Here is a 16,626-nt window from a genome sequence, read left to right as displayed (position 1 = left end):
ACAGGTTACGCTTTCCCATAACAGTGCAAGTTTTTTCAATACAAGTTACACTAGGGATCTAATACCAATACACGTGGAGAGCCATAATCAAAAGAAACGTTTAAGTCCGATTTGGACGTGGGGCGCCCTCAGTCAGCAGTGACAAAATGTCCATTCTCAAAGTATGTCTAAATTATATTTTTTTCCTGAAAATCATCTCTCTGTATGTCCAGGCATTTGATTATCCAGACCGCTACTACGTCCATCTTTATACCACATTCTCGACTGAAAATTCGTCCAAGTCCCAAATGCCCAGAACAGGACCTTTTAGATGTGGAAGGGGTCAGCATTGTGATGGACTGGCCACCCAGATATGGCAACAGAGCAGAGGGGCACCTTATAGGGCACTACTGTGAACTTCACAAAAAGGGTGTCAGATAAACAACTCACCAGAACTCCCTTATAGGTTATGGTGAGCCCCCCCCCCTGCAAATACTCCCCCCCACCCACTAAACCAGTGGTCTCAAACTCTTTGGAGGGCCACATTTTGGATTTGTAGGTACTTGGAGGGCTGCAGAAAAAATAGTTAATGTCTTATTAAAGAAATGACAATTTTGCATGATTTTTAAACTATAAAGAGTTTTACCTCATGCAAAATTGCCATTTCTTTAATAACACAATAACAAGTGGGAGTTATCTCTGGTACATAAACTGATTTCATATGCGTAGCGCAACGGGATATCAGATATGACCTACGAGTAGTAGCACTCTTCGGTTTGTGTTTATGTCATTTCCTCATTCATCCCTGCGTAATGCATTTTTTAATGTTTTATATATAATGCTTTTTTTTGGTGATTTTCTTATTCTTTTATACTTAATGAATGAATTAAATAATTTAAATAGGTTAAATGAACTTAGCTTCATAGCGAACATGCTTCAACTTTAGAATGAAGCTCCCCAGTGCCAACGCGTTTCGCACATCTTTATCAAGGCTGGGGATCTCAAAGATTTACACACACTACTTGTCAAGCCTGCGGCATTCAGAAAAACAGTGTCTTTAATAAGACATTAACTATATTTTCTGCAGCCCTCCAAGTACCCTATTTTTTCTGTGGCACTCACAGTTAAAGTTTAACATCTTTCCTTTCTCAAAACTGACACATTTCAATCACTATTGAAAATAAAGAAGTGAAGCCCCCCCCCCCCCCCCCCCCCACACACACACATACACAAATCAGGCATTCTAAACATGAACCAGGCAGTGTATATTCCTGAGCTATACAAACAAAAACTGCCAACACTGGTTATGCTCAACATAAATTATTTGAGTTAAAAATACTGACCCCTGACTCTGAATTGTCACAGTGTTAAATGCAAACATATATTCTGTGTCCACCAGAGCCTTCCTCATGCAACAATAGATGCAGAACTGAACTCGAGTATTTCCCCATAGAATTTATCATACAAAAAAAATCTAATTCTGGTTTCATCTCAGTATCAGCAACATAACCCCTCTCCGGTAGCAGACATATTGGATCTGATATTCAGCCAGCGACAGTCAGTGTTTTGCTGACTGTTGCCAGCTTTATTCCCAAATATTCCCTGTCAGGCCATGCCCAGTTACCAGCATTGTATATCTAGGCATATGTGGCTGGATAAAACTAGCTGGATTTCCCCAGACATGTCCTCCTTTTGAAAATATGTCCGGACGGCTTTTGTCTGGATTTTGAAAAGCTGTGTCGGGCAGGGAGGAAGTCTGCGCATGCGTGGACTTCCTCCCTGCCTGATATGGCAGGCAGCGAGTGGCAGGGTTAGGGTGGGCTGGATTAGGGCGGGGATCGAAATAACTAGGCGGGCCTGGCGGCAGGGCTAGGGGTCTGGATTTTTCAAAAGGAAAATCTGGCAAACCTAGTTAAATGTGATATTCTGCACATAATAGGCTGGGATAAACCACATAAATTTAGAATAAATCGGAAAAACATAGTAACATAGCAGATGACAGCAGATAAAGACCTGAATGGTCCATCCAGTCTGCCCAACCTGATTCAATTTAAATTTTTTAATTTTTTTCTTAGCTATTTCTGGACAAGAATCCAAAGCTCTACCCGGTACTGTGCTTGGGTTCCAACTGCCAAAATCTCCGTCAAAATCGACTCCAGCCCATCTACACCCTCCCAGCCATTGAAGCCCTCCCAAGCCCATCCCCCACCAAACGGCCATACACAGACACAGACCGTGCAAGTCTGCCCAGTACTGGCCTGAGTTCACTATTTAATCTTATTTTCTGATTCTAAATCTTCTGTGTTCATCCCACGCTTCTTTGAACTCAGTCACAGTTTTGCTCTCCACCACCTCTCTCAGGAGCGCATTCCAGGCATCCACCACCCTCTCCGTAAAATAGAATTTCCTAACATTGCCTTTGAATCTACCACTCCTCAACCTCAAATTATGTCCTCTGGTTTTACCATTTTCCTTTCTCTGGAAAAGATTTTGTTCTACGTTAATACCCTTCAAGTATTTGAACGTCTGAATCATATCTCCCCCGTCCCTCCTTTCCTCTAGGGCACAGGTGTCAAAGTCGGTCCTCAAGGGCCAGAATCCAGTCGGGTTTTCAGGATTTCCCCAATGAATCTGCATGAGATCTATTTGCATGCACTGCTTTCAATGCATATTCATTGGGGAAATCCAGAAAACCCGACTGGATTCCGGCCCTCGAGGAGGGACTTTGACACCCCTGCTCTAGGGTATTCCTTCACTCAACTTGTAATTAAGCTCTGGAATACGTTGCTAGAGAATATGATAAAAATGGTTGACCTAACCGGGTTTAGCAAAGGTTTGGTCAAATTCATTATTAAGATGGCTTGGGAAAATACACTGCTTATAGGTGGGATAAACAATATCAAATCTGTTTTACTCTTATTTATTCCATTTTCTATACCATTCTCCCAGGAGAGCTCAGAACGGTTTACATGAGTTTATTCAGGTACTCAATCATTTTTCCCTGTCTGTTCCGATGGGCTCACAATCTATCTAGTGTACCTGGGCCAATGGGGGGATTAAGTGACTTGCCCAGGGTCACAAGGAGCAGAATAGGCTTGAACCCACAACCCCAGGGTGCTGAGGCTGTAGCTTTAACCACTGCGCCACACTCTCCCCTCCTCTTTTGGGATCTTGCCAGATGCTTGTGATCTGGATTGGTCATGGTTGGTAAAAGTATACTGGGCCTGATGGGCCTTTGATGTGTCCAGTATGGTAAAAATTTAAATTAATAATTGTATAAAGCAAATGTGTATTTTATTCTTTTCCTTTTCTGCTAAGGGTGTGATATACATATAACAATATAGAAAAACAACCTCAAAGGTTCAACATGCATAGAGAGCAGAAAACGGCCTAAATGAACTATGCTTTTCTGGAGCACAAAAAACTATCATTGGCTAGTTTTGCCAACCAGTAGGATTTTTCTTTTTTTTTTTTTCATTTTTTGGAGTACTCCATTTTTTCCTGCAAAAAAGTGGGTTTTTAGTTGTGCTCTTTTTTTTTTTTTCTGGCTGCTGATTTTGTTTGCCTTACAAGCCTAAAAGAAGAACTTCAGAAATGATGTACAGAATACAGGAACTTTTATTAAGGTCAATAAAATGTTGTTTTTCAAAAGATAGTTCTCATTTGTGAGAAAACAGGACCCGACATAAGTACTGCTCGATTCACCAATTCATTTCGGGTGAATCGGTTCGAATCAATTCAAAAACAAAAATAATCGGCCTCCCGATTCGGCGACTGACCCTCCCCCCCCTCGGCCCCTAAAGCAGGATCGGCAACGCTGCCTCTTGCTGGCCGGCCGCTGCTGCTCCTGCTTTAGAGGGCGAGTGGGGAGTGTCAGTCATGAAGTGCTTCTGTCCGGCTTCCCCCCTGGCCTCCCGGCATCAATTTACCTAATTTCAGCAGCCTGTATAAGATTGCTAGTGCTAGCGATCTTTGCAAGCTACCATCGGGTCTTCCGAGCTGCCTTCTCTCTGCCGCGGTCCCGCCCCTCCTCTTACTAAAAAAGGGGGTTAATTAGGTCAGTATGAAGAAAACCCAACTTTCTGCAGTTTGTTATCAGTCTGCTGGTTATTAGTTTCATTGAGTGTCTTCTTGCTTTAGTCTTGTTTGAAAGGTTAAATAACCCTTCCCTATTTAACCATGATTTTATATATTTCTTTCATATTCCCTCTCGGTCATCTTTCCTCAGAGCTGAAAAACCTAACTGACTCAGTGGATGATCCCTTGCCCACCCATGGTTACACCACTGCTTTAATTTGTCTCTAGTTGCTGCTGGTCAATATATTACATGTATATTTAATCCACTAATTATGCCCCTTTTATGAAGCTGCGTTAGGGTTTTTAAAATCTCAGACCAAGGGGTAAAAGCTTCGATGCTCATAGTGAGCATTGGAGCTTTTACTGCTGTAACCTGTGGTAAAATAAAAACCCCTAATGTGGCTTTATAAAAGGGGGGGTTAGATATAGTGGAGCTGAAATTATGTATTTATTATTATTATTTTTTAAATATCACAGGCAAACATATGGTGATTTCCAGGTTTGAATTTTGACCTCATTACGTTCAGTTTTTGACAAATGGAATGTCAGCTTAGAAAACGTGCATTTCTTGTGTTTTTTGCTTTCGCTTTGTACAAGAGGAAATGCCTATATATATATATTTTTTTAAATTAGTTCCACTGCTCATAGATTCTGGTTTCTGAGGTTTTCCATTTCATGTTTTGCCTGCATATATTTCTATTATGTAGTAATTCTCTTTGTTTTGCCTGTGTAACAGATGTGAGGAAATCTATTACATAGGTTCTATGTAAGAATCTGTAGGAGTCCAACTTGTTCTCTTTTAAGAACATAAGAACATAAGAAGTTGCCTCCGCTGAGGCAGACCAGAGGTCCATCTCGCCCAGCGGTCCGCTCCCGCGGTGGCTCATCAGGCCCATTGCCTGAGCAATGGTCCCAGACTATCCCTATAACCTACCGCTACTCCTATCTGTACCCCTCAATTCCTTTATCCTCTAGGAACCTATCCAAACCTTCTTTGAAGCCTTGTAACGTGCTCCGGCCTATCATAGCCTCCGGAAGCGCGTTCCATGTATCCACCACCCTCTGGGTGAAAAAGAACTTTCTGGCATTTGTTCTAAACCTGTCCCCTTTTAATTTCTCCGAGTGCTTGTACTTGTGGTTCACCATAATCTGAAAAATCTGTCCCTGTCTACCTTTTCTATACCCTTCAGGATCAACTGAAGGTATATTGGTATTCTATAACAATGCTCAATTTTCAAAGTTTCTTGGGTAGGATTAGTGCAATATAAATTCTCCAAGTTGGTGTTGGTATGGTATGGTAAGCTTCTGGCCATCATTATGCAGGATTTTGTGTTCCTTCCCAGTGTCTGCCAGTGGAGAAAGCTTGTGTTGCTATGACTGAGGTGACACAATATTTCAATATACGGTATATACATATATATACACAGTAGAAAACAAGCTCAAGTTTATTTTGTATTTGATGGTGTACATCTGAGGGTGTTGAAGGAACTTAGGGAAGTTGTGTTGGCTCTGCTGACTGACCTTTTCAATGCTTCTCTAAAGTCAGGAGTGGTACCGGAGGACTGGAGAAGCGCGGATATGGTCACTCTACACAAAAGTGGAAGTAAGGAAGAAATAGGGAATTACAGGCCAGTAAGTTTGACTTCTGTGGTAAGGAATTAATGGAAACACTTAAAACAGAGAATGGTGAAATTTCTGGAATCCGGTGGATTACAGGATTGGAGGCAATGTGGATTCACTAGAGGTAGGTCTTGTCAGGCAAATCTGATCAATTTCTTTGATTGGGTGGCCAGAGAATTGAATAGAGGATGTGCACTAGATGTAGTGTATTTAGATTTTAGCAAAGTTCTTCAGTGTTCCACCCAGACATCTAACAAATAAACTGTGTACCCTCAGGATGGGCCCCAAAATAATGAGCTGGTTGAGTGGAAAATGACAGAGGGTAGTGGTCAGTGGACATTGCTCTGAAAGCACAACCAAAGAAAAAAATGATCAGAATTTTATCTATTTTCATTTTCAGATTCGCCAGTGTCCTACATTTTCACAGCATGGGTGGCAGACAAAAAGGAGAAAGCCTAGGAAGAGTTATTTTTTAGGTCTTTGCAGTAGGTGGAGGAGTGGGATAGAGATCTGATATTTTCTCTTTTACTTTATTTTCTCTACCCTCCCACTTTTAAAATATGTGTATGCTTTTTATTTCAAGTCGACAAAATCAAACGAGCAATAGACAAACTGGAAAAAAAATGGTGTGCATGTATGTTTTAACTCTAATGATTGATGTGTATCTGAATTTTTGTTGGTAGGAGGAAAAGAAAGCGGAAAAAGGAAATGTTACAATCAAAATGCAAATTCTCAACCCAACGACCAGTAAGAATTCTATTATGCTTATCTTCTCATAGAACGTGTGAATTAAGGGGCAGGGAGAAAAAAAGTTGACTTAATGAAACCCTAATTCTACGCCATCAAGAAGATGGAGCCTGTATTGACCTTTGAACTTCCAATTTATTTTTAATTTAATTTCAGCAAGCAGTTGAAAAGTGTATATTCAGGTACAGTAGGTATTTCCTTGTCCCTAGAGGGTTTACAGTCTAAGGTGCTCTTGTACTAAATCTGAGCTTAATCCATCCTAATGTGGGATTTAGCACAGCATAATTTAAGGCTTTTTAAAAATAATTTTCTTAGGCAATTTTGAGCCAATCAGGGCCTTCGGCTCCTCCCACTGCATGCCAAGATGCATTGGGAGGGGCAATCCCCATCATTTGCAGCACATGGCCCTGTAGGCAGGAGGGAGTGAGCTTCCCTCTTGCTGTTTGCTCTTCTGAAGGTACGGGGGGGAGGGTTCCGGGGATGTTAGAGGGGGGTCCAGGAATGTTGGGGGGATTTAGGGGGGCTGGAGATATCAGGGAATATTGGGGGATGTCAGAAGGATGTGGGGGATGTCAGTGGGAGGTCTGGGATGTCAAGAGGATGTGGGGAATGTCAAGAGATATCAGGGGGAGGGGTGTTGGGCTCCACAGCTCAGCTAATCCCCATAAGCTGAGCCGGTTTCAGGGATTTCTGCTAGCTCAGTTGATAGGGATTCCCCCTGCCAAGATCAGCTGGAGCCCTACTCCTTTCCCCCTGACATCACCCCCACATCCCCAGACACCCATGACATCCCAGACCCATACAACATTTCTCCCACATCCCCCAACATTCCTGGACCCTCCCACATCATCTGACACTTCCAACATCAGGCATCACCCCCCGACATCACCCGATACCACTCGATATCAGATAACACCCCCTCACACACACACACACATCACCCAATACAAAATCGACAGGAGGGAAGCCCACTCTCTCCTGTCTTCAGGGCCATGTGCAGAAAATGATGGGTCTTCCCCCTCCCAATGCATCTTGGGATTCATTGGGAGGGGCCTAAGGCCCTGATTGGCTCAAAATGGAGTGTTTTGTGTTTTTTTTTGCTTCATCACTAATTACAGTTTTGATGTCATTGCATAATTCTTCATACTCTCTATCTCCTATATCAAGACAAGCAAATCTGTTGTCTAGTTTTATCCAGTAGTCTGATGGAATTTTTTCTGTCATATTTTAGGAGGTCTCTAATGATCTTCTTGCGAAGCTTTATTTTGGTCTTACATGTCAAGAGCTCATGTCACTTCCATAATCTGCTCCTGGTTTAGTCCTTGCAATCAAAACTGCAAATTTCTATCACTGTCCTATGCAGATGTAGTCAATTTGATTTTGATACATGCCATTTGGAGAGGTCCATGTGTACTGGTGACATTTGTGGTGTTGGAAATGTGTTGGCCTATATTACCGGTGTCTAGATTCTTTTTGGAGGATTAGGCCTAAGACCATCTCTGCCCCCAAGCATGCCTACTTTGACCTTAAGTGCCACTAGGCATCCTGCTATAGGTACGATTCAGGTGCATACTCCAGATGGCATCTAGCAGTGCCTATTTTTTTAAAATGGGTTTTAAACAAATATGATCAATTAACACGCCAATTAAAGCAAATAAGGGCCTCTTCTATTAAACTTCGCTAGCAGTTTCTAGCACGGGAAGCCACGCTGAATGGCCCGCACTGCTCCCTACGCTTAGAGTTCCTATGAGCAGCAGGAGTAGCGCAGGCCATTCAGTTCAGCTCTTTGCGCTAAAAACTGCTAGCGCAGTTTAATAGAAGAAGGGGTAAGTTAGGCACTGGTAGAAGCCTTACAGCACCGTTTATATAAATATGGCCCTAAGTTTCTATCTGAAGCAATAGAGGAATAAGTAACTTGTCCAAGATCATAAGCAGTTGTGGTAGGATTTGAACCAGGCTCCTCTGCTTCTCAGACTACAGCTCTAACCAGTAGGCCATTCCTCCATTCTAAGCATTGTGGTCCTTATCTGCTATCTTGTTCTTTATTTCTATATAACCTTACTTTTGTAACTGCAAACGCAGTACCACAAATCCCAGAGAACATGTTATTAGAGGTTTAAACTGAGAACTGATTTCAAAATCATCCTTGACTTCTGGGTGCTAGTTCGTAACTGAGCGTACCCTTTGGCAAATGCCTTACACTGGAATCTAAATCAAATTCTTCTGTATTACGGATGCCACTGTGTTATGGATGCAGATGCCGTTTCTGACCGACCTTTACATAATACTGCATCATAGAAACCAGTTCAGTTAACAGGGCAAGAGTGAATTTTCTTGCGGAAAATGATATCACTCTCAAGGATAGTAGGTCACTGTTGCCTATGTGCCCTTCATGATATGAAAAAGAAACATCCAATATGCATTTGAAACACACTCTCAGATGGAAAGGGAAATAAGCATTCTGTGTTCAAATAGGCATAGACTTTTATCTGTGTCCAACGTAGCTATTTTAAATGGATCAAATATTTTGGTACTTGACTATACAAAGATTTTAAAAATCATACACATCACTTTAAATCTGATGGGGCCGGAACAAGCAACTAAAAAAATCAAATTAATAAAGGGATAGTAGCCTATCATATCTACTTAACCTTACCTCCCCCCCCCTTTTTATAAAACTGTGAAAGTGGTTTTTAGTGCAGGCCGGAACACTGATTGCTCTGCGCTGCTCCCAATGCTCATAGAGTTCCTATGGGCGTCGGGAGCAGCGCAGAGCATTCAGTGCGCCGACCTGCACTAAAAATTGCTTCTGTGGTTTTGTAAAAAGGGGGGGAGGTTAAAGATCATACTGCAGTATAATTTTTTTTAATGATCATGAAAATTCCAGCGTATATAATAATAATAATAATAATTTATTTCTTATATACCGCTATACCGTGAAGTTTGAAGTGGTTTACAATAAAGATACATTTGACACTACATGGTATATAGTATATAGTGCACTGTAGTAGTCTAGCTGTGAAAAGTATCAGCATTAGTAATGCAAATGAATCTTCATTAAAATAATATTGAATGAACCATGAATGTTTCAATACAATGATAATGATGATTCTATAATATGAAATTGCTAGCTATATGCAGCACTGATGCTAGGATACTGGATATAGAGCGGTCATATAGTAGTTCACCCTTGTTCACAGCTGACCCAATAGAGGCACAGAAAGCATAGACAGGAAGAATGAGGCAAGACTAGAGCAAGCTGGAGGCAGAAGGTGAACAGAATTAAAAGCTGGGCAAAATTGGTACAATATGAGGATCAGAGATTATGGATAACCTCATTTATAAAGCCTGATTATGTATAAGTTTACCTGCTATTCAAAAAGGCAGAGTTGGGCTGGGGTCCATGTTTAAAAAATTCAAGCATATGTGGGCAATTTTACCCAGAACAAACTTTGCACACCAGGGGTCCGTTTACCAAACTGCAATAAGCGCTGAGGTATTCCGCAGTAATTTTTGCAATCTGCTTGTGCATAGTATACCATGTGCTAAAAATATTTTTTTTTTTCATAGAGGGAGCATGTCTATGGATGGGGAGAGGGCGTAGCTTTGCTAATAAGACAACATGCTAACTGACTGGCATATGATTAGAGCATGAGCCCTATATAATAGGTGGCAGTAAGGGCTCACGTGCTAAATCTTTTTTTTTTAAATTCTTTATTCAATTTTTAAACTACAGAAGATGCTGGATGGAAGTGGACAGAGAGAGGAAAAGGTACTAGACGGAAGGGTTGGAGAAAGAGGGTACATGATGGAAGGAGGGGATAAATAAAAGGAGGGCACATGATGGGGAGAAAAGATTGAGTTAGGGAAACACTGGAGGGGTGAGGGAAAGAGGTGGCAAGCTTTAGGTAGACAGTAAAAAAGGACATTGATGAGAGGGTAGTAAGAACATAATCTAGACAGATGCAGAAAATAAATTGAAAAGGGAAATGAGGGAAAAAAGGGAAAGGGATTGCAGAGGAGAGGTGTGGGAGAGGGAAGGAGAGGAGAGAGATGCCATTCCAATGGGGATGAAAGGAGAGATGGAAGGGGGAGACATACAGTTTCTGGAAGGGGCATAGAAGGAGAGAAGATGCCATATAGGGGAAGCGAGACGGCAGACAGTGGATGGAAGGAAAAGAGTTACAAGAAGATGAGGAAAGCAGAAACCACAGAAGACAAAGGTAGAAAAAAATTTTCTATTTATTTATTGCTTTAGGAGACATGTGTCACCTTTTTCTGTGAAGCATTGCATGCAGAGTCCAGCTTCTTGCTGGTTCAATTTAACCTTTGTCTATGTATTTCTATTTTATCCCCCCTTTTACAAAACTGTGAAGCGTTTTTTAGCACCAGCCGTGGTGGTAGCAGCTCTGATGCTCAGAATTCTATGAGCATCAGAGCTGTTACCTCCGTAGCTAAAATCCACACTACAGTTTTGTAAAAGAGGGAGGGGTTAGTTTGTGATTACATATTCCATACTAGGCGAAGGTGTTTTCTGTGTTCTGTGTGTTCGAAAGACATGTTTTTTTGTTAGGATTGACTGCAGGATTGATCTGTACTAGTCTGGCTTGTTTAGTTTTACAATGGGTGTATTGATGTACTGCTCATTGCAGTATGTAAGATGCTGCCTTTTCCTAGGTACTCATGTGTGACGTGTGGATTGTTACTAAAAATCATGTTTTCATACAGATGGGGGGGGGGGGGTGTCAAAAAATGATGGGCCCCGGGTGTTGCATATGCTAGGTACGCTACTGCAAGCACAATATATGATTTGATTGATTTCAACAGTGACTCTTGATATACTATTGAAGTACCTTAGAGGGAACACTATGGCCCTTTTGTCAGCTGGGAACAGAGTTAAGCAGCAAGAATCTTAAAATCTACACGTTCTAAGTTACATACAAATCTGACTTAGAGCAGCTTTAAAAACGTAACTTGTTCTTAACCGGGGCACTGCCTGTACTGTTTATAGCAGGGGTGCCCAACACGTCGATCGCGATCGACCGGTAGCTCAGGAAGGCAACGTGAGTCAATTGCAGAGCCCATTCCGGGCTCCGTGATAGACTCGTGTTGCCGTCCCAATCTACCAGGCCTATCAGCCTTCCTCTCCCCGACATCAAAGACGCCGACGCCGGGCATTAGGCTGTTTTTGTCATTTGGGGGGGGGGGGAGCGTGGCAGCAGCAGCAGTCAGAAAAATAAATCATCCTGGCCGGGGTCGGTGTCATGCTCCGGAGCTTCTACAGCCTTCCTATCTCCCTCTCCCTTCTACCTGCTTCCGGCCACACCCCCTGCTCCGCGGCTCTCTTCGGCAACTCAAGCGTCTGACGTCGGGGCCTACCCTCTGAGTCCCGCTTGTGAGTCCCGCTTGTTTCAATTTTCTTTTTCCACAAAGGTGGGACTCGTAGAGAGAATGGCCTCGATGTTGGCAGCCTGTTTTGATCACCACTGCTGACGAGTTGCTGAAGAGAGCCGCGGAGCAGAGGGTGTTGCCGGGTGCAGGTAGAAGGGAGAGGGCCAGATGCAGGACTCGTGGGTGAGGGAGGGGAAGAGAGAGAGAAAGAGAGAGGGGAGGGAAACAAAAGGAAATATTTCATGCTGGGCCGGAGTGGAGGGAGGGTGGAAAGATTCTGGCTACAGGGTGCATTAACAAAGGAGAAGGGGGGAAAGCTGAAAATGGAGATAGTGACACAAAGAAGAGAAAGGGTAAGCAGGACCTACTGAATAAGGATAGAGATACAGAGGGGACATGAAGAGGAGGTGAAATAGAGACATAGAAGTAATGCTGAAAAAGTGTGTGTGTGTGGGGAGATAAAGACATTGAAAGGGCAAATGGTGAACATGGGGTAAAGACAAGGACAGAGACAAATGAAGATTCTGAAAAAGTGGTGAGATAGGGATATAGGTGAGATGGACACAAAGAAGGGTGATGCTGGAAAATAGGTGGAATGGTAATTCTGACAGACACAGAAGGGAAATGCTGGATCAAGGAGAGATGGGGCTCAGGCTGGCTGGAATGAGGAGAAATGCCTTGTTTTCCCGGAACTTCCTCTCCTACATCAGAATTGACGTCAGGGAGCGGAATGCTGGTCAGCGCGACGCTTCTGCAGGGAAAGCTTGGGACGACGGTGGCTTGGGGGCTGTTCCCCGATGGCGGTGGCAGCAAACCGAGTGGCTTGGGGGAGGGCACGGAAAAAGAAAGAAAGGGGGCAGACAGGGAGACAGAAAGAAGGGGGAACAGGGAGACAGAAAGAAAAAGTTGGGGGAGAGAATTAGGCCTGTAGGAGAGGAAACATACAGGAGTCTGAAAGAAAGGAAGAAAGATTGGATGCACAGTCAGAAGAAGAAAGTGCAATCAGAGACTCATGAAATCACCAAACAGCAAAGGTAGGAAAAATGATTTTATTTTCAATTTAGTGATCAAAATGTGTCTGTTTTGAGAATTTATATCTGCTGTCTATATTTTGCACTATGGTTCCCTTTTACTAAACCGCAATAGCGTTTTTTAGCGCAGGGAGCCTATGAGCATTGAGAGCGGCGCGAGGCATTCAGCGTAACTCCCTGTGCTAAAACCTACTATTGTGGTTTAGTAAAAAGGGAGGGGGTGTATTTGTCTATTTTTGTATTTTGTTACTGAGGTGATATTGCATAGAGTCATCTGCCGTGACCTCTTTGAAAAAACCCGGAATATGAATAATTAACATTTTCTCTGCCTTTCAGTGTTCTTTGTGTTTTTTTTTAATTTTATTGTTGGTAGATCATTTTGACTTAGTCATTATAAAAGTAGCTCGCAAGCCCATAAAGTGTGGGCACCCCTGGTTTATAGAATCAGGCTTTTTCTGGCTGCAGAAACAAATGGCTTTGCACATGGGGAAGACCGAAGTAAGGGCATGCTAAGGCCACTATTTCCTGCACCTTTGTAAAAGGACTTCCATATAAATGTAACGATATAGAAGTTGATTCTAGTTACATGCATAAATTACATTATATTACATTAGAGATTTCTATTCCGCCATTGTCTTGCGGTTCAAGGCGGATTACAAAAAACGTATTACAAGAAGATATCTGGTAATTTCTAGAGGAGATAAAGAGTAGATGAGGTTGCTTTGGGGAATCAGGAAGGTATTGGGAAGTGGGAAGGAACTAGCTGTATTAAGTCATTTGCAGGGATTTCTTGAAAAGTAGAGTCTTATTTTCTGAATGTTTTTGTAGTCTGGGGTCGTAATTAGTAGATTGGAGATTTGGTTGTCGAATGTTCAGAATAGTAGCATATATATAATACACATATGCATACAAAGGCCCAGATTGTGTAAATGGCGCCAGTTTTTTTTAGGTGCCAGTAGGCACCCAAACTTAATTTATAAAAACACCGTTGAAACGATGTTTTTAACTGAGTTTCAAGACGCCTAAAAAAATCTGCACCAGAAGCCCCTGTAAATGCTTTAGGCCGCTTTACACCACTGTGAGTGTGGATAAGGCCAAAAGCACCTACAGAGGCGTAATTCACATCATAGGTAGGAGCCAGAAATTTAGGCCAGGAAAACCCTGGTCTACATTTCTGGCGTCTACCTTTGGAGTATTATGCTCTGTTTTGGAGGCTGTATCTGGCTATGAACATGAAAAAGACTTGAAGTAGTTCAGAGAAAAGCAACATGGGATTTGTGCCAAAATTCATACCAGAAGAGGCTTGAGGACCTGAGTATGCATATCCTAGAGGAAAGGAGGTATAGGGCACATATGATACATACATTTAAATATTCAAACTATATTAATATGTTTTGAAAAGCTTCCTGTAAAAATTGGGTCGGGAGGGGGCATCCGTGCATACGTGGACGCAATGCGGTGACATGACACTCATGCACACGTGCATGTGATATCATCACGTCGCATCTGCGCATGTGTGGATGCCATCTGGGGGTGGGGCTGGGGGCAGAATAGGGTGGAACTGGGCGGGCCTGTGGGCATGGCCAAGGGTCTGGATTTGCCTTCGGGAGAATCTGGTAACCCTAGCCATAGAAATAATTAGTAGTAGTAGTAGTGTTCATGGGAACAGAAGGTACAGTATGTTACTCAAACTTTTCTAATTCCATTTTTTTTTTTTTTAACTTTGCTTTTATTTTTGTTTTTCTGCTTCTTGTTTCAGCCAGATAACAGCTATGGAAGACCCGTTTATCCAAACACGAAACGCAAGACACGGGTGCCTGCGTCCACTCAAAAGGAAGACATCTACATGAACTGCCCAGAGTTTTCTCGTAAACCCAAAACTAGAACATAAACTTTAGTAGTACCCTGTGTGAGCTACGGCGCATACTTTCTTTATTTAGAAACATAGTGCAACATCCATCAAAGTCTGTTTTAATTCAGCTCGAGGGTTGTATTAATTCAACAGCATCATATCAGAATCTGTATACACTTAATTTATTTTTAGGACTTGTTAACAATGTGCTTTGTGGATTATTTAGCCATGGGGAGGGGGGACGGTTAAGGAGAAAGAAGCACTCTCCATGCTGTAAATATACCGCATTTATTTTCTTAGCATTCCTCAGTTTATAAACTGTCAGAAGGTAGTCACCATATCACAATAACATTTGGTGCAGTATTTCATAACAAATTAAAGGGGGTGGGGGGGTGGAATTATCAGCATTTTATAAAATAAGAACTTTGCTAAAATAGTATCTCATGGTAAAATAACCCATCTTAAAGGAAGCTCATATTGATAGCTTCCCCCTGAAATGTCATGTTACTTCAGTGGAGTAATCTAGTGGCTTGAGCAGTGATTTGCCCGGGTTCAAACCTACAGATATTCCTTGTGATCCAAGGAAGATCACGTAATGCTCCACTAGCTCAAGTCCTAGGGGTCCTTTTACTGCTTTAGATGCTAACACATGCCTAATGAAGTAAAAAAAAAAAAAAAAAAAGCCTCATGGGACATGGGATGTGCTAATGAGTTATGCATTAGTTTTGAAATTTGTGTACTTTAAAATATTTTTGAATGTTTTATTATGAAGGGGTATGTCAGAGTTGGAGAGTGAGCAATCCTGCCCTAACCAGTTACGAATCTACTTTACCACAGACTAACTAGTTAGGGGACAGATAATATAGGAGCGCTTACCACCTACAAAATACAGTAGTTGTAAGTTCTCCTATGGTACTGTAATTTTAAAAAAATGGCCACGAGTCAGTGGCAACAGTGCACGGCCATTAATGAAAAAATATAAAATTTTGATTTTTTTATGGTATTTTTTTTGCAAATGCATTAAAAATAGCCTTAGGGCCCCTTTTACAAAGCCATGGTAGCACATCCGTAGCAAATGCACCAAATCCCATTCATCTCCTATGGGCTTCAGTACATTTACAGTGGGAGAAGCGCTACCGCGGCTTTATAAAAAGGGTATGCTAAGGCCAATTTTTACTGCAGCTTTGTAAAAAGACCCCTTACTTTGCATGCTAATTCTAAATAAATAAATGCTGACACCAATTCTAGCTGTGGTTAACCATAAACATGAATGTTTCAAGAGAATAGCATTTCCAGTCCTTTATTTTGAAATAGAGTACAACCTCCATAGATGACTGCCTCCCTACATTGATCACTTCCTTAAGTTGACCCAATTTTCATAGACCAGACATGTACCACATGCACTCAATAGAAGTCTGACATCTATATATTGACCACCTCTGTAAGTTGTATCTTGTCCACTTAGACAGTGACACACAATATTTGTTTGCCCTCTTTTTTAGTTTTATTAATCTTTATTCATTTTTTAAAGCTCACAATAAGTGTAACATATAATACAATCATTTATAATTTAACAGCACTTAATATATCATCAAATTCTAACTCGCATTAAATATCCCCTCTCCCTTATACCCAACAGTTATTCATAAGCAAAAGAAATCATAAAATATTTCCCCCCCCACCCCACCCTGGACGTGTATAAGAGCGGCAAACTATACTAATTACTGAGATTTTTCCATTCAGGGAACCCAACCTGAATGGCCTGCTTCATCTGTAACCATCTATAATTTTGTGATTTATTAAGACCAAATTTGTGTTGCAATTGTGAAAAATCAAGCAGCTTACCATCTGAAATAACATCATCCAAAGTACATATACCCACCTTCATCCAATACTTCCAGATGATCTTAAATCCTCCAATTTGAATCT

The 16,626-nt window shown here is 41.7% G+C and overlaps 1 protein-coding gene across 1 annotated transcript in view; it reads left to right on the top strand.

The window, feature by feature from the left end:
- CD226 (CD226 molecule) overlaps positions 1-16,275 on the top strand; it is a 93,385-nt gene extending 77,110 nt beyond the window's left edge. The window contains exons 5-6 of the mRNA XM_033934973.1: positions 6,360-6,423; positions 14,605-16,275. Of these exons, the coding sequence (XP_033790864.1) occupies positions 6,360-6,423; positions 14,605-14,736 (196 nt within the window). The 3' untranslated portion in view covers positions 14,737-16,275. The remainder of the gene's footprint in view (positions 1-6,359; positions 6,424-14,604) is intronic.
- Positions 16,276-16,626: the final 351 nt, after the last annotated feature.

Source organism: Geotrypetes seraphini, chromosome 2, assembly GCF_902459505.1.
Source record: "Geotrypetes seraphini chromosome 2, aGeoSer1.1, whole genome shotgun sequence".
Classification (NCBI taxonomy): domain Eukaryota; kingdom Metazoa; phylum Chordata; class Amphibia; order Gymnophiona; family Dermophiidae; genus Geotrypetes; species Geotrypetes seraphini.
This window is presented reverse-complemented; position numbering and strand designations above follow the sequence as displayed.